Consider the following 24,221-nt stretch of genomic DNA (forward strand, 5'->3'; position numbering starts at 1 on the left):
TGCATAAAGTGGCACATGCATCTGGAGTTTATTTACAGTAGCTGAAGGCCCTGGTTGTACCCATTCTCTCCCCCCACCTTTCTGTCTCTCAAAAAAAATAATAAAATAAAATAAAATAAAAATTTTTTAAAGATTAAAACTCAGAAGGGGACTAACAAAATGCAACTAACAAAATTCCAACAAATATAAAAGCCAAAGATTGTGTTCCTTTCTTTTCATGACTAATTGTTTGTTGGATGTAGTTAGATTAGGAGGATGGAGAGGTATATTAGTCCCATACTTCCCTTGATTATTTCTCTAATGAGTTTTAGAAAGGCCACTGAAAACTCTTTTAGGGATGAAGATGTCACTCAGCAGTTTTATGCATTTCTGGGCAAGCATGAGGACCTGAGGGGGCCTGAAACTTCCCTGGTTCAAGTCTCCAGACCCCAAAAAAACAGCTGGGCATTGCTATGGGCACCTGTAACATGAGTCCAACAAAGGAGGTTCCTTAGGGCATGTTAAAAAAAAAAAAAGCAAGACAATATCAGTAAGAGACTCTGCCTCTAATAAGAATGGGCAGAAGAGGACCTGTAGAGATGGCTTAAGTGGTTTAGGTGGTTACTGGAAAAGCCAAAGGACCTAGGTTCAATTCCCCAGTACCCATGTAAAGGCAGATGCACAAGGTGGTACCTGCTTCTGGAGTTTGTTTGCAGTGACTGAAGGCCCTGGCTTGTACATTCTCTCCCTCCCCTCCTCTCTCCCTCTCCCTCTCCCTCTCTCTCCCTCCCTCCATCCCTCTCAAATAAATGAATAAATAAAGTAATTTTAAAAAATTTTATTTTTGTTTTGTTTCATTTTTATTTATTTGAGAGTGACAGAGAGAGTGAGAGAAATTTTTAAAAATTACTTTATTTATTCATTTATTTGAGAGGGAGGGAGAGAGAGAGAGAGAATGGGCATGCCAGGGCTTCCAGCCACTGCAAATGAACTCCAGACACATGCGCCCCTTGTGCATCTGGCTAACGTGGGTCCTGGGGAATCGAGCCTTGAACCAGGGTCCTTAGGCTTCACAGGCAAGTGCTTAACCACCAAGCCATCTCTCCAGCCCAAGTAATTTTTTCTAAAAAGAAAAAAATGTGGGCTGGAGAGATGGCTTGGTGGTTAAGGTACTTGCCTGCAAAGCCTAAGGACCTATGTTTGACTTCCCAGGTCCCACATAAGCCAGACACACAAGCAGAAGGTTGCACATGCGCACAAGGTTGTGCCTGTGTCTGGAGTTCAGTTGCAGTGGCTGGAGGCCCTGGTATGCCAATTCTCTCTGTCCCCTCATTAAAAAAAAAAAAAAAAGAATGGGCAGGAGAGTGATGGAGAGAGACACTCCACTTGAAGTCCTGCTCTGGCCACTGCAAGTGAATGACCCCAACACGGGTGACCACAGGGGGCAACATAAGAGCACACAGACATGCACACACCACATTACACACATGCACACAAACAAGCAAAAAAATAATAATAAATACATAAAAATCCTCTTAAAAAGCAAAATGGCACCAGCAAGTTAAATATTCTAGGCACACAATCACAGAGGATTTAAAAATGAGAAGGATGGCCATGCAAATCAGTACTGGGAAAGGGAAATTTCAAACCAAGTGATTCAATTAGTTAAAGACAATCATATTTGATACAAGAGTTGCATCAGGTTTTAACTAATGTTTATTGAGTGCTTACTGTATACCTGGAACTGTGCTTGGTGGTTTACATATGTCATAAAATTGGCAAGTTGTAACAATTCAGCATTGAATAATACAACTATTGGATACACAATACAAATATAAAAAATACATTGGTAAATCATACCGACAGATTTTTTTACATAATCATATTAGTTTTTGACAGATGCAGTAGGCTGAAGTTGAACAGCACATGACACTGAGCAGTGTAATGAATGAAACTGAGTTCTCAGACATACGGAGTTTTGATTTCTACAAAGAATACATATGCAAGTTCATCGTAAATGACCAGGACACAGCTATGAAAAGTGGACAGTTCTTCACCACAATGAAAGCTTTCCAGGTTGTTTTGAAAGCAGATGTATTATAGGCCACATTCACAATGCAGTAAAACATGAAATAGATTATTCTTAACCAGAAAAAGAAACAAATAAAATCACTAGGCTCTGAGGCATTCTGTAGAAGAAATGCTACAAAAAAAATAAATAAACAACAAACATGAATATAAATTATTACAGATTAAGATATGGCCAAGGATATATCCAAAAGGACATTTATATTATCAAGTATGCTAATACAAATATATTATCAAGTATTGCTAATATAAAGAAGACAAATCAAGTATCCATCTTAAACATGGAGACAGGAAATAAAAGTAATAAGAAATAAGCAATATATAAAAGAGAAACAAATGTCAAGTAAAAGATATAATGGATATAAACATGTCCTAACACTGGCTCTTTCAAAACCAACAATAAACCAGATAAAACTATAAGTCAAGGGATGAGTGAATCACAAACAAGTTGAAAGGAAAATAGAGATAAAATAAAGAAAATATATTTTAATTTTAATATGTATGAGTAATTAAATTAATAACACTAAAAGATATAATGAAGAACTCTCTAAGTGATAAAAGGCCATCTTCAATTATCCAAATAAATCTAAGAAGTAAAAAAAAAAAGAATTGAGAACATAACACAGTTAGCTATAGTAATAACTATATGTTATAATTAATAACATGGGTTATAACATGGGTCAGAACACTGTCTAGAAATTAGCTGAAACTTCCCTTTCATGGATCTTGCACCTCATTACTGGCATATTCTTTCCACCTGCCAAGGACTTGATCATTGTCAAGCTACAAAAACTAGTTGAAAGCACAGAAAAAGGTAAAAGTTAAATTCAAATCTTTCTCCAATGTAGGCTTAGCCATGATACCAAGACTTCACAAAGATAGCACCAATCTCACATATGAACATAGAGACAAAAATCCTATGTAAGATATCAAGAAAGAAAAGTCAATCCTGAGAATATGGGTGTGATGTGATATGCAGAAATCTACCAGATTTCATTGATCATAAATTGTACTTTTTTTTCACTTTCTCTGAAATTAGAAAGTATCTTTCAACTTGTGGTATCTTACAATTAATTAACATTTTTCTTTCTTGGCAGCATACAAAATAAAATACAAAATATGTTTTACAATCAATGATGTCTTCATTTGAATGAATACAATAAATACTAAAAAGTTAAATAAATAAAAAAAAGAAACCATCTCAATGGATGTTGGAAAGGCATTTGAAAACATTCAATACCCATTCTTGAGTTTTAGCCAGGACGTGTCCTTAGCATGGCACAGGGTCAATACTCAAAACATAGCTACTATTAAAGCTAAATGTGAAACATCATAGGCATGCCCGTTAAAACCAAAAACAAAAACAGCACACACACTACCAAGACTATGGTCGTTTGTTGTGGAGCTTTTGACCACTCCACAAAGCCCTGAAACAGAAAAGAAGAAAGTATCAGTATTGGAAAGGACGAAGTCACTATTGTTATGGCAAAAAGAAAAAAAAAATTGGATTACATGATTAGAAGGGAAAGAAAATAGCAACAGAGTTGTTTGAATTTAAAAGTGTTCATAGCTGGGCGTGGTGGCTCACGCCTTTAATCCCAGCACTCGGTAGGCAGAGGTAGGAGGATTGCCATGAGTTCAGAACCACCTTGAGACTACACAGTGAATTCTAGTCCACCAGGACTAGAGCAAAATTCTACCCCATCTAAAAAAAAGTGTTCAAAAAAGAAACCAGATATAAGGGATTACTATTGAAATCAAATAACACACCTAAGTTTATCAAAGGAAATGGCAGAATAATAGGATAAAAATTGCAAAAATATCACCGATATAAAACCTTAAAATCTGGGGGCTAGAGAGATGGCTTAGAAATTAGGAGCACTTTCCTGCATAGCATGAGGGCCTAAGAGGGGGTGAGGCCACTGTGTTAGATTTCCCAGAAGACATGTAAATAGTTGGGCTGTAACCACTGTTCTGCGGGGAACAGAATCCAGAGACTCACTGGGACTCCTGGAGTCTTCTCTGGCTTCCACATGTGGGCACAGGGTGCCACACACATGCACACACCACACACAGCACATCACATCTGCTGCACATAAGCACATGCAAAAGAAATTATATAAATACCCCTACAGTTTTATTCCATTTATACTCTAACACTCTCCCAAAAGCTACAGGTGTGCGGTCCTTGATTCAACTTTTCTCTTGAATTCCCAAGTATATACCTGTACGTCTTGTCTATTTACCATACCCATTTGTATATCTAATGGATGCCTTAAACTTTGCATGGTCCAAACAAACTTGCTAATATCGGGCTGGAGAGATGGCTGAGTAGTTAAGGCAGTTGCCTGCGTAGCCTAAAGACCCAGGTTCAATTTCTCAGTATCCACATAAGCCAGATGCACAAGGTGGTGCATGTGTCTGGAGGTCATTTGCAGTGGCTGGAGGCCCCAACACATCCATTCTCTGTATCTCTGTCTCTCTCAAATAAATATTTTTAAAAATGCAGGTTTGGGCTTAGCAGTTAGGCGCTTGCCTGCGAAGCCTAAGGACCCATGTTCGACTCTCCAGATCCCACACAAGATGAGGCAAGCGCAAGGTCACACATGCCCACTAGGTGTCGCAAACAATCTGGAGTTCAATTTCAGTGGCTGAGGCCCTGGCACGCGCCCCTCTCTCTCCCTCTCTCCCTCTCTCTCTCTCTCTCTCTCTCTCTCTCTCTCTCTCTCTCTCTCTCTCTCTCTCCCTCTCTCAAAACTGCCCAGAATCAGGGAAAACACCAAATGGCAGAATAACATATTCTCTATCATCTTCTTGTGGAGGTTTAAAATGTATTCATGGTTTATCGTATGGCTTTATTTGGAAATATTTTTCTTGAGAGTTTTGTGTAGCTCGTGCTGGCCTCAAATTCACTATGTAGTTAAGGATGACCCTGAATTTTGATCCTCTTGCTTCAACTTCCCAAGTGCTAGGATTACAGTTATGTGTCATCAAGCAGTTTTAAGAAGCGCTGGATACTGAGCCCAAGGTTTTGAGCATGTTAGGCAAGTGCTTTACTAACATGGCCACATCCCCAAGCCTAATTACACGCAGCTTGACAACAGTTAAAACTAATCTATGTGGGTAGAAACCAAAAAGCGTAGCTACCTGCAGAGTGGGAAGTGAAACAGACTTGAAAGTAATGAAAGGCTATCCTAGGATGATAAAAATAGTGTTCTTGCCAGGTGTGGTGGTGCACACCTATTACGGCAGAACTCAAAAGGTAGATGCAGGGCTGGAGAGATGGCTTAGAGATTAAGGTGCTTGCCTGCAGAGCTTGAGAACCCAGGTTAAACTCCCTAGAACCCACATCAGTCAGATGCACATGGTGGTGCATGTGTCTGGAATTTGTTTGCAGTGGCTAGAGGCCCTCTCTCTCTCTCTCATAATTAAATAAAAAATAAAATTTTTTTTTAAAAAGAGGCAGATGCAGGAGTACCACAAGTTCAAGGGCAACCTGGACCCCCTAATGAATTCTAGGTCATCCCAGCTAAATTACCAAGATGCTGTCTCCAATTTTAAGAAGCCAAAAAGAAGCCCCCGTAATTAAAAAAAAAAAAAGGAAAGTCAATAGGACAGGCCTGACAGCAGACACCTGTAAACGTAGCACTCAGGTAGCAGACACAAGATCACTGCAAGTTCAAGGCCAGCCTGACCACTATTGTGAGTTCCTGGCAAGGCAAGGCTAGAAAGAGAGACCCTGACTCAAAAAAAAAAAAAAAAAAATGAGAGAGAGAAATAATATTACAGGTGGCGTTTTCCACATTTGGCATGTGTGTATGGAGACCGTGTCTGGCATGGGGTGTGAGATGATGTGTACGCAGGGAACTGCGCATGTACAGATGCATATAACCTGTGTGTATGGGTGCAGAGACCCAAGGAGAGCACTGGGGGTCCTCATCTTTTCGCTCCTCTGCCTGTTTCCTTTAGCCAAATCTCTCACCCAGCCTTGTCATTTTCACCATTTACGTGGTCAGCAAGCTTTGTCCCCACAGAGCTGGAGTCACAGGTGAGCACAGCCACACCCAACGATTTACCTGTGTGCTGGAGACTCAGACTCAGGCAGCCTCAGACCCCGACAGACCCTCATGCCTGTGCAGCAAGCACCCCCAACTACTGAGCCTTCTCCCCAGCCCCAGTGCTTCATATTTTAATTGGAGCGTTCCTTACATGGAACACTCTTTGATCTCTGCATTTTACTGGAAATAATTGTAATTTTTTAAAAAGAATATAAATTATTTGCATGTATATGTGTGCATTGTGTGTGTGTGTGTGTGTGTGTGTGTGTGTGTGTGCGCACACGTGCTCATGTTCACATACACTGTGTGGGCACCCCTAGATGTATGGGCATATGTTTGGAGAGATCAGGTGCTGATGTTGGGGATCTGTTGGCACCTTATTCACGGAGGCAGTGTCTTACTTGAACCCAGGGCTTGCTGGTTCATATGGTCTAGCTAGCCAGAAGGGGTTCCCTGTCTCTGTCTCCAAAGTGCTGACCATATGAGTGGGCCACCACACCCACCCAGCATTCACATCAGTGCTGGAGACCTGAAATCTGGTCATGTTTAAAAATTTTTTTTAATTTTTTAAGTTTTTTATTTTTTTGAGAGCAAGAGGAAAAAACTGGCATGGTACGAGGGCCTCAGCCACTGAAATTGAACTCCAGACGCTTTGGCCGCCTAGTGGTCACGTGCGCCCTTGTGTTTGCCTCACCTTTGTGCATCTGCCTTATGTGGGATCTGGAGAGTCAAACATGGATCCTTAGGCTTCGCAGGCAGCCACCCTAAGTGCTAAGCCATCTCTCCAGCCCTGATCCTCTTGTTTTTGTTGGAAGCACTTTATCCACTGAACCCCATCTCCTCAGCCCCAGAATATAACATTTTTAAATGTAATAATCACAGGTTATCTGAAATTCAAAAATTTTTAGATGTATGTGTGCACATTCTTGTGTGGTATGGTGTGATGCGGTGTATGTTATGTGTGGCACAGGCATTTGTGGGTGCAGATGCACACGACCCGTGTGTGTGTGCAAAAACCAGAGGAGAACTTCTGTCTGGTGTTCTCTTATCTTCTGCATATTCCCTTGTCCTGTCCTTCAGCCCAGAGCTGCTATCCATCAACAAGCCTCAGTGATTCTCTGGTCTTTACCGCTACAGCCTGGGGTAGAGAGGTGTGTGACCACGCCCAGTGTTTTTACATGGACTCCAGGGCGTCAAACTCGGCAGTCTGCAGTCCAGAAGCTCTCATCCTTAAGCATGCTTGTGTGGGAAGCATTTACCTGCCCAGCCATCTCCCCAGTCCACCATTTGTATGTAGCTTTTTAAGAACAAGGAAGGGGGCTGGAGAGATGGGTTAGTGGTTAAGGCTCTTGCCTGTGAAGCCTAAGGACCCATGTTTGACTCTCCAGATCCCAGGTAAGCCAGACACAAAGGTGAGGCAAGCCCAAGGTCACACATGCCCACTAGGTGGCACAAGTGTCTGCAGTTCCAGTGCAGTGGGAGAAGCCCTGGCACACCAATTCTCTCTCACTCACACTCTCACTCTTTCTAAAATAAAAAGTTAAATTAGAAAGAAACAAAGTAAAATTTTAAAAAGAATAAGGAGGAGCTAAGCTAACACACTTGTTCTGTCTCAGTATGTGATCCCCTGGCCATGTTGTGACATGGAATAATGACCTCACGATAAGATTTGCCAGTGTCAGACTTTATAAAACTGGCGTGGTAGCCAGGCATGGTGGTGCACACCTTTAATCCCAGCACTCAGGAGGCAGAGGTAGGAGGACTGTCATAAATTCAAGCCCACCTGAGACTACATAGTGCATTCCAGGTCAATCTGGGCTAGAGTGAGACCCTACCTTGGGGGAAAAAAAAAAACTGGGCTGGAGAGATGGCTTAGCAGTTAAGCGCTTGCCTGTGAAGCCTAAGGACCCCGGTTCGAGGCTCGGTTCCCCAGGTCCCACGTCAGCCAGATGCACAAGGGGGCGCACGTGTCTGGAGTTCGTTTGCAGTGGCTGGAAGCCCTGGCGCGCCCATTCTCTCTCTCTCCCTCTGTCTTTCTCTCTGTGTCTGTCGCTCTCAAATAAATAAATAAATAAAAATAAAAATAAAAAACCTGGAGTGGTGGAGTTATTTTCTCCCCCATGCCCACCCACCATCTGCTTTCCACATGTACCAACATCTTTATACTAGCTGTCCCAGCTTCCAGAACCATGAGCTACATGAATCTCTCTCTTTACACAGGACCCAGTCTGTAGCATTCTATGCTCCATGAACTTCTTATTCTCTTATTCTTATTCTGCAGTTTCTCCTGACCTGTCCCCAAGCCAGAGGCACATGGACAAGACAATAAATAGTTAGTGGAGGCTTAAGAGGTGAGGGCTGGAGAGATGGCTTAGCAGCTAAGGCATTTTCCTGCAAAGCCAAAAGACCTAGGTTCAATTCCCCAGGACCCACATAAGCCAGATGCATAAAGTGGCACATGTGTTCGCAGTTTGTTTGAAGCAGCTAGTGCCTCTCTCACTCTCTCTGCTTCTTTCTCCCTCTCTCTCTCTCTCTCTCTTTGAAATAAATTAATAAAAAAAATTTTTTTTAAAAGAGGAGTAAGAATGGGTGGGTGGATGGACAGATGGATGGGTGTACTGGTGAGTGGGCGGGTAGAAGGATGGATGGGTAAATAGATGAGCACGTCATGGGTAAATGGACTGATTTATGAGCAAAGGGCTAACCCCCCACTGTGTATGGTTACCACAGGACTGTGTCCTGTTTCCCATGAAAAGTCTATAGAAACTTTTATGAGGCAAGGATATTCCAGGCTGCAGAAGAAAATGTGACAACTCTCTAAGATCTTCAAGGCGACATCTTGAGAGGATCCCCAGACATACCTGGGAGTCCTCTGACTCGTCATCTTCCTCCACTGAGCTCCATTCTTGAGAAAGCCCAGTCTCTTGAGGAGATGGATCTGGGAAGTGTAGGAATAAAGGATAAAGGAGCCATGAGTGAGTGGACAGGACACCAGGGCTGGGCTCCACTGCTCTTCCCACCATTCTCTGGGTAGCCTCTTCCCTCACTGGTTTTGATCTTCACCACCACACAGCTTATTTTGACCAGTTACATAATTGGATGTCAAGGCTTTAGAAGGTGCTTATGGGGCTAGAGAAACGGCTTAGCGATTAAGGTGCTTGCCTGCAAATTCAAGGTACCCATGTTTGACTCTCCAGGTCCCACGTAAGCCAGACACAAGGAGATGCAAGTTCGCTTGTGTGCTAGTTGGCACACACATCTGGAGTTTGATTACAGTGGGTGGAGGTCCTGGCATGCTAATTCATTCTCTCTCCCTGCCCCACCCCACTGTCACTCTCTCACGTTAAAAAATCAAAAGGTTGAGCTTGCCTTAAAAAAAGATGCTTATGGGCTGGAGAGATGGTTTAGCGGTTAAGCGCTCGCCTGTGAAGCCTATGGACCCCGGTTCGAGGCTCAGTTCCCCAGGTCCCATGTTAGCCAGATGCACAAGAGGGCGCACGCGTCTGGAGTTCGTTTGCAGTGGCTGGAAGCCCTGGCGCGCCCATTCTCTCTCTCTCCCTCTATCTGTTCTTTCTCTCTGTGTCTGTTGCTCTCAAATAAATAAATAAAAATTGAAGAAAAAAAATATTAAAAAAAAAAGATGCTTATACTTAGTAGCAGAGGCCAGTAAGTTAAAAAGGAGACATAAAGGGAAGAGAAAGGAAGGGAGGAGGGTACTTGATAGGTTGATATTGTATATATGTAAGTACAACGATTGTGATGGGGAGGTAACATGATGGAGAATGGAATTTCAAAGAAGAAAGTGTTGGGGGAGGGAGGGAATTAACATGGGATTTTTTTATAATCATGGAAAATGCTAATAAAAATTTTTTTTTAAGTTTAAAAAAAAAGATGCTTATGGGGCTGGAGAGATGGCTAATCAGTTAAGACACTTGCCTGTGAAGCCTAAGGACCCAGGTTTGATTCCCCAATACCCACATAAGCCAGCTGCACAAGTCTGGAATTTGTTTGCCAGAGGTCCTGGCATACCTTTTTCTCTCTCTCTGTCTCTAATAAATAAATAAATAAAAATAAAAAGTGCTTAAGGGGGCTAGGGAGATTTCTCAGTGGGCAAGACCCTTGTTTGCAAAGGCTAATGGCCCAGGTTTGATTCTCCAGTACCCATGTAAAGCCAGATGCACAAAGTGGCACATGTGTCTGGAATTTGTTTGCAGTGGCTAGAGATCCTGGTGCACACATACTTTCTCTGTGTGTCTGCCTCTTTCTTTCTCTGTCTCTCTCTCTCTCTCTCTCAAATAAATAATATTCTCTAAAAAAAAAAAAAAAAAAAGTGTTTACAGGAATGGCAAAATTGACCAGTGGGTAAAGTGCTTGCCAAACAAGCATGAGGACCTGAGTTCAGATTCCAGAACCCATGTAAAAGCCAAGATGGTGACATGTGCCTGTAATCCCAGTACTGGGGAGGCAGAGACAGGAAGAGCCTTAGGGCTTGCTGGCTAGCTTGTCTAGCTGAATTGGTGAGCTCCAAGTTCAGCGAAACATGAAATAACATGTCTCAAAAAATAAGATGGAGTACTAGAAAAAATGGCTCAGTAGGTAAAGTGTTTTCTACACAAGCTTCCTACATACAATGCCACTGTTGGAGAGGCAGAGATGGAGGGCTCTCTAGGGTTTAATGGCTAGCAGGGTCTAGACAAATCCATGAGCTCTGGGTTCAGCCAGAGACACTGTCTAAAAAAATAGATGGAAGAGGCTAGAGAAATGGCTCGGCATTTAAGGTGCTTGCCTGCAAAGCCTTAAGGACCCAAGTTTGATTCCCCAGAGACCATGTAAGCCAAAGGCACAAGGTGGCACATGTGTCTGGAGTTCATTTACAGGGGCTGAAGGCTCTGGCATGCCCATTCTCTCTCTAAATAAATAAAAATTAATAAATAAATAAATTTTTAAAAATGGGGCTGGAGGGATGGCTTAGCAGTTAAGGTGTTTGCCTGCAAAGCCAAAGGACCCAGGTTCAATTCCCCAGGACCCACGTTAGCCATTTACACAAGGGGATGCACACGTCTGAAGTTCGTCTGCAGTGGCTGGAGGCGCTGGTGCACCCATTCTCTCTCTCCCCTCCCACTCCCTCTTTCTCTGTAAAATAAATAAATAAATATAAATATAACTGGAGGGCTGGGGAGATGGCTATGTTGAGAAGGCTCTTGCTGTGTGAGCATGAGGACCTGAGCCTGGAGCTCCAGCAACCACATGAAAAGCCGGATGCACAAGGTGGCACGTGTGTCTGGAGTTTGTTTGCACTGGCTGGAGGCCTTGGCATGCTCATTCTCTCTTTTTTTAATATTTTATTTTTATTTATTTATTTATTTCAGAGAGACAGAGAGAAATAGGCAGGTAGAGAGAGAGAATGGGCATACCAGGGCCTTTGGGCGCTGAAAATGAACTCCACCTGTGTGCACCTCCTTGTGCATCTGGCTTACATGGGTCCTGGGGAATAGAACCTGGATCCTTTGGCTTTTCAGGCAAGCACTGTAACCGCTAAGCTATCTTTCCAGCCCTCTGTCTTTCTTCTCTCTATCTCTGCTTACAACTAAATAAATAAAACACTTCAAAAAATAGGAATAAGGGCTGGAGAAAAGGCTTAGAGGTTAAGGCGCTTGCCTGTGAAGCCCAAGGACCCATGTTTGATTTCTTCAGATCCCATATTAGCCAGGCACACAAAGGTGAGGCAACAGCAAGGTCACCCATGTCTATTAGCTGATGCAAGTGTCTGGAGTTCTATGGCGGTGGCTGAGGCCCTGGCACACATATTCATTCTCCCCCCCCCCCCCCCATAACAAAGTTTCTGGATGCATGAAGATTTTCAACAGCACAATAGAGTCAGCTCATCAGCTAGACCATGAGACCGACCAGCTGCCCTGCCAGCTCTCAGTGACTGCGCCAGCAAGTGCAGGCAAGCAGACCTGTCCCCTAAGGCCAGGTCAGTCGGTGGCCCACAGAAGTGTGAACGCACATGCGCGTTGCACTGAACAACTAAGAGCTGGGACGACTCATTACATCCCCTGCTTAATACACTGCCAACGCTGACTGATCCAGTGTTCCACGGGCGCCTCCGGAATCGGGGCTGGAGAGATGGTTCGGAGGTTCAGAGCACTTCTTGTGCACACACGAGGTGTGGATATGAAGCCAAACTGGGGAGATGGGGGATGTCGAGCTAAATCGGGGAAATGTGGATATCGAGCGAATTTTCTACCAAGGTAATGTCTGCACAAGCTAAACCTGAGGAGATATTAGGCTGTGCACCTGGGGTGGAGCTTCCTGAAGGTAGGAACTCACAGCTTCTCCAAAGAGCTCCTGATAAACAACTCATGGTCTGACCTGGTGCAAACTCATGATCTGTCTTATGCTAGAGCTCCCCATAGCTTGGACTGCCTGAAACTGAATAAAAGCTGAGAGTATATAGTCGGTTCTGTGAAGCACTCAAGTACATCTCCTTGACTCTCCTGTGGTGGTTTGGTTCAGGTGTCCCCCATAAACTTAGGCGTTCTGAATGCTAGGTCCCCAGCCGATGGCAGCTTGGAAATAAAAGCCTCCTAGAAGCAGTGTATTGTTGGGGGCGGGCTTATGGGGGTTATAGCCAGCTTCCTCTTGCCAGTGTTCAGCACACTCTCCTGTTGCTATTGTCCACCTGATGTTGGCCAGGAGGTGATGTCCACCCTCTGCTCAGGACATCATTTTCCCCTGCCATCATGGAGCTTCCCCTTGAGTCTGTAAGTCAAAATACACCCTTTTACCCCACAAGTGGCTCTTGGCCGGGTGTTTTCTGCCAGCAATGCAAACCTGACTGCAACACCTCCTTTAAATCATATTTTGCATGGTGTGTGTTCATTTCATGTCCTCCAGGCAGGGCTGGATGATGGCAACAATGAGGGGCTAAGGAAGCCTAAGTGACCTCTCTAGTTCTAGTTCTAGGTCATGCACCCCTTTAACTCCAGTCCTGTGAGGAGCAGAGACCAGAGAATTGTCAGACGGTCACGAAAAGAATGCTTTAGGATCACTAAGAGACTCCAGCTTAAGTAAGGAGGCACGGAGCACCCCATGAGCATATACCCATGCATGCACCCCCTAAACACATCTGTTCACATCAGTAACAGACTAAACGTTCGGCTTTTCCTTCACCTTTGTCAAGCGCTGCCTCCTTGCCCACCGCCCACAGGACTCCTTACCTTTCTCCTCACTGTCGCGGCCGGCAGCCCCGACCTCCACAGCCTCCCAGTCGTCGGTGAAGGCGGAGCGGGTTGGCTTCTCCCAGGCCCTGCTGTCCCGAGGCAACAGCATGGTCAACATCTCGGGCTTCAGCAGCGCCCGCGTCTGCTCAGGGCTGAGGCTTTGCATCTCCCCAGGAAGTGGGGCTTCTCAACAGGCTCCCCCTCTTCCTGCTGCAGCGTCCTGTGGGGTCCCCCAGGCACAGGACTGGGCACCTGAGGACTGATGGACATTAAGTTACTCAGTGAATAGTTACAAAGTGCCAAGCAGGTGCCAGGCACTATTCTAGATTGTAGAACAACGGCAATGATCAAATTAAAACCCCTGCCATTGTGAGGTTTCCATTACAGTAGAAGAAGGGAGGGACAGAAAATAAATAAATAGGGCCTGGAGAGATGGCCTAGCAGTTAAGGCATGTGCTTGCAAAGCCTGAGGACCCAGGTTCAAGTCCCCAGTATCCATGTAAGCCAGATTCACAAGGTGGCAAATGCATCTGGAGTTCATTTGCAGTGACTAGAGACCCTGGCATGCCCATTCTCTCCCTCCCTCCCCCCCATATCTACCTACCTATCTATCTATCTATCTATCTATCTATCTATCTATCTATCTATCTATCTATGTATGTCTGCTTCTTTCTCTATCAACTATCAAATAAATAAATTATTTTTAAACATAGAAAATAAATAGCATGTTGTTATTTGAATGTGAAATGTCCCCCCTAGGCTTATGTGTTTGAACACTTGCTCCCCTGATGGTGACACCATTTGAATCTTGCTGGAGGAAGTGGGCTACACAGGAGGTGCGCTTTGAGGTGTTATAGCCCAGTTCCATTTATGCTTGGCCTCCAGTCTCTGGCTACAGTGTGATGAGCTGGCCTTCTGCTCTCACTGCCGAGCTGTCCCACCATGATGGGATATATCCCCTTCAAACTATAACCCAGAATATGCCCCTCCCTCCCTTCTTTCCTTTCTTCCTTCCTTCTGTTGCTTCCTGTTAGGTATTTTATCAAGCAATGAGTAATGTAACTGACACACACACACACACACAGGAGAATTGCTGGGCCTCACAAAAATCACAGCTGTGGGGCTGGAGAGACGGCTTAGTGGTTAGTTGCTGGCCTGAGAAGACTAAGAACGCATATTCAAATCTCCAGCTCCCACATAACCAGATGCACGGGATGCAAATGTGCAATGTCACACATGCACATGAGGGGGCATATGTCTTAGAGTTCACTCACAGCGGCTGAAAGGCCCTGACATGCCCATTTTCTCCCCCCTTCCCTCTCCCTCTTTATCTCTTTCTGTCTCTCTCTCAAACATAAAATAATAAAAAAACACAGCTGTGTTCAGAAAGAATCCAACATTCTCCTCTGTCCTCAGTGGTGCCGTGAATAAATCTGCATATACATGTGCATACACCACACACACACACACACACACACACTGCCACCACCACACACACACTACACATGCAAAAAAGGTAAAAGAAAGAATTGTCTCTTTTATAAAGGAGATGGAGGGCTAGAGAGATGGCTAAGCAGTTAAGGTACTTACAGGCAAAGCCAAAGGACCCGGGTTCCATTCCCCAGTACCCACATAAAACCAGATGCACAAAATGGTGCATGTGTCTGGAGTTCATTTGAAGTGACTATGAGGCCCTGGTGTGCCCATTCTTGCCCTCTCTCGCTCTCTCCCCCTCCCTTCCCTCACTCCCTCACCCTCTCTCAAATAAATAAATGATTTAAATACTTTAAAAAGGAAACAAGTTCGAGGCCACTCTGAGAATACAGAGTGAATTCCAGGTTAGTCTGGGCTACAGTGAGACCCTACCTCAAAAAAAAAAAAAAAGAAAAGAAAAGAAATAGACAAAAAGGAAGTAAACAAGAAAATAATGGAGTTGCAAAAGTAAAGGGGGGGCAGGAAATTACTATAGTTTATTGTCTATAATTATGGAAGCTATCAATAAAAAAATTTAAAAAAAAAAGAAAATGAAGTCTACTGAAACTGGACCATAATATTTGAGATTTTACACAATGTAAATGTAAGACACAATTTATTGTAAATAAATAGTAGTATATATTATGTTAAGTTATATATGGTAGATATGCAGAACATGTCCTTTTCTTCAGTATTACCAATCATCACGTATGCCTTTCTCATAGAGATGCATTCAAATTCAAAGGCATCATTTGCCCAGGCACCTCTGCCCTCTATATCCCCAGCACGCTCTCCTCCCGGAGTCTCTGCTCTTGGTGAGGACTCCACCATCCTTCACACAAACTCAAGAAGCACGCACATGTTAGCTTTTGGCCTGTCTCACACCCACCTCCAATCACCCCAAGTCTGCCTCAGAAAATACTGCACCTTCCTGCCTATGCCTTCGCCTTTGTCTCTTGTTAGGCTCCTATAGCAGTCTCTTACCTCCTAGAATCCCCTGAGCCCTTCATCTTCATGATCCTGCTCCCCAAACCTGCTCCCAGCCCATCCAACCAGCTTCGCCCCAGCTAGTTATTATACTCTAGATCTCCAGCCATCAGCAGAGGGTACCATCCCTGCCATCGCTAACATCCAGAAAAGTCCAGGTGAGGAACAGTGAGAAGAAATAAGCCCAGGGACATACAAGGACCATAGTGAGGCCAGAGTTAAGCAACATAGGGAAGCATGAACTCATGGTTCTGTTCCCTTCCTGACACTCTCCCAAGACACACGTTAACAGACCACTGGCTGGGAGATGAGAGAACTAATCAGGGCTGTGGGTCCACTGAAGTACCAAAATAGGACGGGTTGACAAAGGGGAGGAAAGAGCCCCAGACCCTCTATAAAAACCATAAGCCTGAGCCCACTCTGTGGACTTCCAGGTCTGAGGGCCCTCCCATCCCAATGAGAATGCTCACTTTTCTTTCTTTCTTTGTTTTATTTTTTTGTTTTGTTTTGTTTGAGGCAAGCCCAACAGACATCTTTTTTATATGAGAGAGGGAGAGCAAGAGAGAAAGGAGAGAGTATGAATTGGCGCACCAGGGCCTCCAGCCACTGCAATCGAACTCCAGACACATGTGCCACCTTGCACGCACGTGTGACCTTGTGCACTTGCGTCACTTTATGCTTCTGGCTTATGTGGGACCTGAAGAGTCAAACATGGGTCCTTAGGCTTTGCAGGCAAGCGCCTTAACCACTAAGCCATCTCTCCGGCCCTTCTTTCTTTCTTTTAATATTTTTATTTATTTATTTGCAAGCAGAGAGAGAGAGAAAAAAATAGGCATGTCAGGGCCTCCTGCCACTGCAAATGAACTCCAGGTGCGTGTGCCACTTTGTGAATCTGGCTGGCTACATGTGAGTCCTGGGGAATTGAACCCAGGGCATTAGGCTTCACAGGCAAGAGTCTTATGCAGTAAGCCATCCCTCCAGCCTCTCACTTTTCTCTAAAACAAAGTTTCCTTTGCTCTATCAATTTTTCTGCCCTCTAATTTTTTATTGAACTGAACACTTGCCTTCAACAGGGTTCCACGAGAAAGTCTGAACTTAGTGCTAAAATATCCTTTTTATAAAATCTGAGACAGGGTTTATGTAGCTCAGGCTAGCTTCAAACTCACTATATAGAGCAGGCTAGACTAATATATACTATGTAGCCTAAGCTGGCCTTGAACTGCTGTTCCTCCTACCTCGGAATCTTGAATGCTGGGCATGCAAGAATGAGATAACACACCAGAGTGTATCTTTAGCATTTCTCCAGCTGAGGCCTCTTACTAATGAAGAAAGAGCAACGTCAGGGGCTGGAGAGATGGCTCAGTGGTTAAGGCGCTTGACTGAAAAAACTAATGACCTGGGTTTGATTCCCCAGCACCAATTAGAGCCACATACACAAAGTGGTGCAAACATCTGGAGTTCATTGCAGTGGCCAGAGGCCCCAGTGTCCGTCCGTCCTCCCTCCCTCTCTCTCTCTCTCCCCCTCCTCTCTCTCCCCTTGCAAATAAATCAGTAAAAAGGAAAATTTTAATTTTATTTTTAGCCCTAATTAAAAAGCAAAAGAAAGAACAACTTTAGGCTTCGGTGAATAAGCCCTCATCAGAACAGTCGAACATAGTCTGATGGTTTTTGTAGTTTTCATAGTTACGCTCAATAACTGTAAAAACGTAAAAATGCAAACTGATACTTTCTCTTTCTCGTTGTGATCAAGTCTCCCTGGGAAACTCACAGAAGTTGGTTTTTAAAGCAGGCTGATTCATGGGTGCTGGTGAAGAGTGTTGGTCCAATCACTTTACACAAGAACACGGGGACCTCTGCCAAGCTAAACATATGCTCCCCCCAGGAAGTGGCAGTTCCTCCACAAGATGAGGGAAGCCTGTGTCCTCACAAACACTTGTTCGTGGGTGCCGCTCAGCCAGTCTTCAGAAAACACAGCTGTTCACATTCAATGTTACCCGAATGTATCATTAACAATGTTAAGAACTGGGCTGGAGAGATGGCTCACAGGACTGAGAGTGCTGGGATTGAAGGCATGCACCACCACGCCCGGTTCAGGGGCTGCAGTTCAGAGACAACTCTCACTCGCCAAGGAGATGGCTGTTGCCTCATCAGGATGTCCTCTGACCATCTACCTGTGCTTGCCCCTTATTCTCCCGACTTCCTGATCCCTTAACTTCCTTGGAATTTCAGCTAGCTGCCCACTTTCTGACTTCCTTAGAATTTGGCCAGGCTTCCCTTGAGTCCATGCAATCTCACCTTACCTCTGCACCAAGGAGAGATCCCAGGGTGTGTTTATGTAGACCTATCACGATCTATACCTGTTTGATGTCTTTCCTATGTGAGTCACCGCTCGTTCTAAGACACTGAAACCCCAAATGCTGTGTCACCAGCCCCTTGAGCCCCTCTCCCCCATTCCACAAGAAGCTTTGTTCCAGCTCTACTAAACCTCGCCTTTGAACCTTTCTCTATAAACTGTCCTCTTTGCCTCATTTGCTATTCTACACGGCCAGGAGACAAAGAACTCAAGAGCCACTGGCTTGGGGAGTTTTAGCGACCTTGAGTATCTGGCCCTGTAACACCCATTCTATGTCCATCCAAAGCAGAGAAAGGGTCATCAAAACTTCCAACAAAGGGGATGCAGCTTCTATGAGTTGCCAGCTATGGTGGGCTGGGCTTTTCAGTGAGGCAGCTGCCTTTGAGTCACCCACGCTCCTGTAAGCAGCCCCAAGGAACTCGGTAGTTCATCAGCGGGTCTCCGGTGTGATCCGTGCTTTGGTCTACTGTTGGTGCTTGTTGTAGACCAGTTCACACTGCTGCAATGAACGTCCAAACCACGCTCAGTTTGGTGGGGGGGATTTATTTCAAGCTCAAGGTCCAGGGAGTTCTATCAGTGACGGAAGAAGCTGCTTCTATACATCCAAGCAGAGAGAAACATCCAGCAAAAACCAAAAGCAGAGGCCTTGTGTGGTAGCACACGCCTTTAATCCTAGCACTTGGAAGGCAGAGATAGGAGGACTGCATGAGTTCAAGACCATCCTGAGACTACATAGTGAATTCCAAATCAGCCTACGCTAGAAAGAGATCCTTCCTTGAAAAAAAAAAAAAAAAGCATCAAGCTTCTACAGAACTGTAACAAGCAGGACCCATACCTCAGACTGTTCTCATATACTTTTGGGCTTGAATTCAGATCTATCCCCCAAACACAACTTAGGGCTAGACGCCCAGGATCCACTGCCAATGATACCTCTTCCATCCAGGGGCCAGAGACCCAAGTTATAAGCTTTAATGAAACACCTGAGTCTATGGGGGTACATATACATGTACATATTCAACTAACACAGTGCCCCATCTGAGATGAATAAACATTCGTTCATGCGTGCCCAGGAAAAGTTAATGCAACCGTGGGGAAAGAACGACAGGGGTTGAGAGGGTGCTAACTGCTGCCAGGGGCAAAGGAAGCAAGCATGGTTGCGACCATCGACTCTGCCAAGTGCTTGTCGCTGTGTGTCCTGAGATGGCAGGTCAGCCCAAGCTCTCTGACCTTCAGTTGGCGCTTCTGAAACAGAGGGGCAGCAACAACAGCAGTGGCCACTTAAAGAGTCGCGGTGAGCTTTACGCAGAGACATAATGTGGTTGAATACGCTGTAAATATCTGGTGCTGAAGACTAACGACTCTTTGCCTTACCCAGGTACCCGCTGCTAGAAACCTTCCCTTTCTTCAAGACTAACCTTAGACATTATCTCTCTGGCCTCTATGAATGCTTGCCACCCATGGGCGTTTGAAAGGTTACAGCCTCTACAAACTGTTGTTGAAAGAGAATGTTTGGAAAGACCCCTGCTGAGTAAGGACCACCTGGAGATGAACTTGACATCCATCAGTAGCTACCATTATCCTGGAGAGAGCAGACAGGACCAAACAGACCAGTGGACATGACTTTGCAGCAGGTGAGAAGGTGGGCACAAGAGATCAGAAATCAAATGTGTGCCAACTATCAGCAGACAGCATAAGATAAACCAATCAAGAGCCTCTCTCTGACTGGAGGCCCGCTCCATGGGAGGGAATACATGCCTGGTACTGGAAACCTAGTCAAAAGCTGTGGCTGGGAGGCCATGAGCCCTGGGGAAGTAATGTCTGATATTGTCTATTATGCCCACCACACTGCCCTGTAGACACTTTAAAATTTTTTATATCTATATATTAATGCTATTCTCACTTTAGGTTAGAGAAACTTCTCTTTTCAGATGGCAGTGACCACTGGGGTGGCTGAGAAGATGCGATGGAGGCGTGTTCAACACTGAAATATCTCTATCACACCCTCCAAGCTTCAGAGTCCATTGCGGAAGAGGAGGCAGAAAGAATGTAAGAACCAAAGGACGGGTGGGACTGATTACAATGCACTCTTCCAGACACAAAGTGGCCTTGATACTCATGACCTCACAGTGTCTGACACTACCTACCTTCATAATAGGAGGAAAAGATGATCTCAAAATAAAGGAGAGACAACTGAAAGGAGGAAGGTATTCGATGGAGGGTGGATTGCAGAAGGGGAGAATGGGAACAGGATTTATCATGGTTTATTGTTTATATCTAGGGAAGCCTTCCATAAAAATTAAAAATAATTATTTACTTCAGACCCACAAAAAAATAAAACAGCCTCCCTTCCGAGCCAGGAAGATGGCTCAGTCAATAAGGTGCTGGTTTCACAAGCACGAGGACCTGAGTTCAGATCCCCACACCCGCACAAAGCCGAGTGCAACAGGATTTACCTGTAAGCTCTGCTCCCGGGTAGCAGACACGGGAGGATCCCTGTACAGCCCCTCAGTGAACTCCAGTCAGTTCAGTACAAGGCCCTGTTTCAAAGAAAGAGGCAGAGAGCAACTGAGAAAGACACCCAATGTCAACCTCCGGCCTCCACATGCGCACAGGCATGTACACCGCACGCAGCTGTTCCCACACATGCAAACATGCATACACGCACAACACACAAACACACGCACAGAAAGAGCTTCCCTATGGCTTCCACACTCCTGAAAGTGAAAAGTGAAATATGGACCCAGAAAACACTTCTGCATCATAAGGAAAACACCAACACATGGCAACTGAACAGTGTGGAGAGAACAGGGAGTGGCCGAAGTAAGTCTCCTTGAGAGAAACTGCTCTGTTCAACCCAGCGAAGGCATGTGACACGGGTCTGCCACCTCCTGATCTCTCCGAAGGCTGGAAAGTTATTTTTTTTCAGATGACATCTGAATTTTAAAATGAGAGTAGCTTCAAATGTGTAAAAAAGGAAGACACCTTGAGAGTCAAAATAACACAGGTCAGCCCTGGGTCACACCTTAGAGCTGCCACTTTGTAACCTTAGTGAATGTTAATGAGTGTACATGGAAGGGTGAGAAGACCCTGTCAGCACGGAATGTGTGCGTGTGTGGTGTGTGTGTCATGACAGAAGTGTGAGAGCAGTATTTGGGACTGCTTTGTTTCTTTAAATATTTTGGTTTTTTGTTTGTTTTGTTTTTCGAGGTAGGGACTCACTATAGCCCAGGCTAAACTGGAATTCACTGTGTTGTCTCAGGGTGGCCTTGAACTCAGGGCAATCCTCCAACCTCTGCCTCCTGAGTGCTGGGATTAAAGGCGTGCGCCACCACACCCGGCTAATAATTTTTATTTTATTAGAGACAGAGAGAGAAAGAGAATGGGTGCACCAGGACCTGTAGCCACTGCAAATGAACTCTAGACCCACGAGCCACCATGTGCAGCTGGCTTATGTGGGGAATCGAACCTTAGTCCTTTGGCTTTGCAGACAAACGCCTTAACCATTCAGGTATCTCTCCAGCCCTACTTTGCTTTATTTTTAATATGAGACATAATTAGGCATGGATTTAGATTGAAGGGGAGGAGGCTAGCAAAAAGAATAAAACACAGACTAATAAAACTGAGACAAACTAATAAACCTAAGGATCCTCTACCTGAGCTGTTCGGTTACGTTTGGGAGAAACTGCGACCTCAGCGATGGCGGAGACGCTGGGCGGTGAGGAAGGGTCACGTCTCAGCAGCCCTGGTGATCCTGGTGAAACGGAGAGCGTGCCGCCCACTGGGGGCAAAGGATGGGGGGGTGTGGACGACAGGGACAGAAGCAGCGACAGTGGTGACACTGTTTCTTTGGAGTGTTCAGACTGCAGACCCCCCCCCATCATACGGCTCTCCTAACGCGGCACCAGGGACCCTGACGGTCCCACTACACAGATGGCTAAGGCTATCCATCAAAGCCGCAGAGACTTGCGGGGGGAGCGAGGACCGGACACCTGTGTCACACTTCACGGCTCCTGCTCCTGCGGTTGCAGGGTGGCACAGAGTCCCCCAGACTGACACACAACGCAACATGCACAGTTGCACAAGCCGCCAGGTGCAGCAGCGGCCCGACACAGACTTACAGAACAACCCACCTATCATCATTATCATCATCACCATCATCATCATCATCACCACCACCACCACCACCACGCGAGAAGAGCACGCGCGTCCCTTCCCTCCCACACCCCCCGCCCCCGCACTCGCAGAAGCTGAAATTCACGTGCAACTTACAGGCACGGCGTAAACAACCCGCACAGACCCCTCCCCCCAAGCCTCCTCCAACCGGATGGGCTCTCAGACCCTCCTTCCCCAGACACTCCGCCCTTCCCCCCCCCCCCATTTTAAGCAGCTCTGGCCTCAAGCACATAGACGCACGTGCACACTTGCGCGCCCTCCCAGGGTCACTGCCCACGCCCCCCTCCCCAGCCCGTGCTCCCGCCCCCTTCCCGCCAGCGGGGGTCCCTCCAAGGACTCACCCTCCCCCAACAGGACCCTGCGGAGCACCGCAGAGCTGGCGCCGCAGGGATTGAGGCTGCGCAGCCGCGGAGACTGCGGGTTGGAGGTTGTTGTGGGGGGCAGGGGAGGAGAGGAGGAGAAGCAGCGTTCGCTCCTCCTCCTCCCCCAGGCGCCTGTAATTGAAGGATTGGAGTGGGGGGACAGAGATGGTGTGCCTGCAGGAGTAGGATTACCGAGCAGGCCCTGAGAGTTCGGCCCAATGAAATGAGCCCTAAGTCCCCAGCTGATGGACACGTAGGTTATGTCGCAGCCCAGAGTACAAAAACACCAACTGAACTCAACATCTTTGCGCACACTCCTTCACAGTTCTCTGCTCTGAAAAATAGACGTCTGGGATGAGTGAGAACAAGAAGAAACTGGGATAGGGGTGTTGCGCCCCCTCCTTCCCGCCCAAGAGGACTCATCGCCTGGAATAAGACAGGCTTTGGCACTTGCTACTAACACCTCAGCATGTTACTTAACATTTCTGCCCCTCTGTTGGCCAATCTGTTACGTGGGGATCATAATACCCCACTCCAGCGTTGCTGGTTTTGTTTATTTTATTTGTTTACCGAGAGAGAGAGCGCGCGCTCGCAAGCCAGGACCTCTTGCCCCTGCAAACGAATTCCAGATGCTTAGGCCACTTTGTGCATCTGAATTTACATGGATGCTGGAAAATTGAACGTGGGCCATCAAGCTTGGCAAGCAACAGCTGAGCTATTTCTCCAGCCCCCTCCCCTTTTTTTGTTGTTGTTGAGACAGAATCAGGCTGCAATATGTAAGCCAAGATGACCTTGAACTCCTCATACTCCTGCCTTCATCTCCCCAGGGCTGGGATTACAGGTATGTGCCACCACGTGCCAGACTTAGCGTGTGTCATCCTTAGAAAGTGTCCAACAGCTGCTGGTGGTGTTACCATTACAGGCATTATGCACTTTTCATAATCCAGGGACCACTGCCAAGTTGTTTCCAAAAAAGGCTACATCAAAAATCTCAAAATTTGAAAGCGAGGCCCATACTTTGAGAACCCGAAAATAAATAAATAAATAAAATTATATTAAATTTTTTTTCAAAAATTTTGACTGGGCTACAGGTGGGGAAAAAAAAGGTGTCCTGGTAAACTTTATCTGTTGGTTAATCAAATTTGTTTTCTCTTCTGAAAATTATCTTTTTTTTTTCTTTTTTTGAGGTCTGCAGGGTCTCCCTCTAACCCAGACTGACTTGGAATTCACTGTGTAGTCTCAGGGTGGCCTCAAACCCACAGCAATCCTCCTACCCCTGTCTTTCGAGTGCTGGCATTAAAAGCATGGGCCACCAAGCCCCACTGAGAATTATACCACTGTACCCTGTTCTCACTTTATAGTCTTGATTCATTTAGTTAGTTGGATTAACCTCTGGAATTTTATTTATTTGCAAGCAGAGACAGGCAGAGAAAAGAGAGAAAGAATGTGGGCAACAGGGCTTCTGGCCACTGAAAATGAGCTCTCGATGCATGCACCACTTTGTACATCTGGCTTTACGTGG

The 24,221-nt window shown here is 45.5% G+C and overlaps 1 protein-coding gene across 3 annotated transcripts; it reads right to left on the reverse strand.

Moving 5' to 3' along the window:
• Positions 1 to 1,677: 1,677 nt before the first annotated feature.
• On the reverse strand, positions 1,678 to 22,918 carry Smim17 (small integral membrane protein 17). 3 transcript variants are annotated; one of them, XM_045133711.1, is made up of 6 exons: positions 22,679 to 22,917; positions 21,818 to 21,942; positions 20,618 to 20,701; positions 13,349 to 13,610; positions 8,987 to 9,063; positions 1,678 to 3,494 (listed from the first exon to the last, which is right to left on the reverse strand). In XM_045133711.1, exons 4-6 carry the CDS (start codon positions 13,515 to 13,517, stop codon positions 3,384 to 3,386), a joined length of 357 nt encoding a protein of 118 aa, XP_044989646.1. In that variant the 5' UTR covers positions 13,518 to 13,610; positions 20,618 to 20,701; positions 21,818 to 21,942; positions 22,679 to 22,917; the 3' UTR covers positions 1,678 to 3,383. The 3 variants fall into 3 exon arrangements, with proteins under 3 accessions (XP_044989646.1, XP_044989647.1, XP_004671847.1); XM_045133712.1 differs by lacking the exon at positions 20,618 to 20,701 and having other exon boundaries at positions 22,679 to 22,918; XM_004671790.2 differs by lacking the exon at positions 21,818 to 21,942.
• Between the last annotated feature and the right edge of the window lie 1,303 nt (positions 22,919 to 24,221).

Source organism: Jaculus jaculus, chromosome 14 (assembly GCF_020740685.1).
Source record: "Jaculus jaculus isolate mJacJac1 chromosome 14, mJacJac1.mat.Y.cur, whole genome shotgun sequence".
Lineage (NCBI taxonomy): Eukaryota > Metazoa > Chordata > Mammalia > Rodentia > Dipodidae > Jaculus > Jaculus jaculus.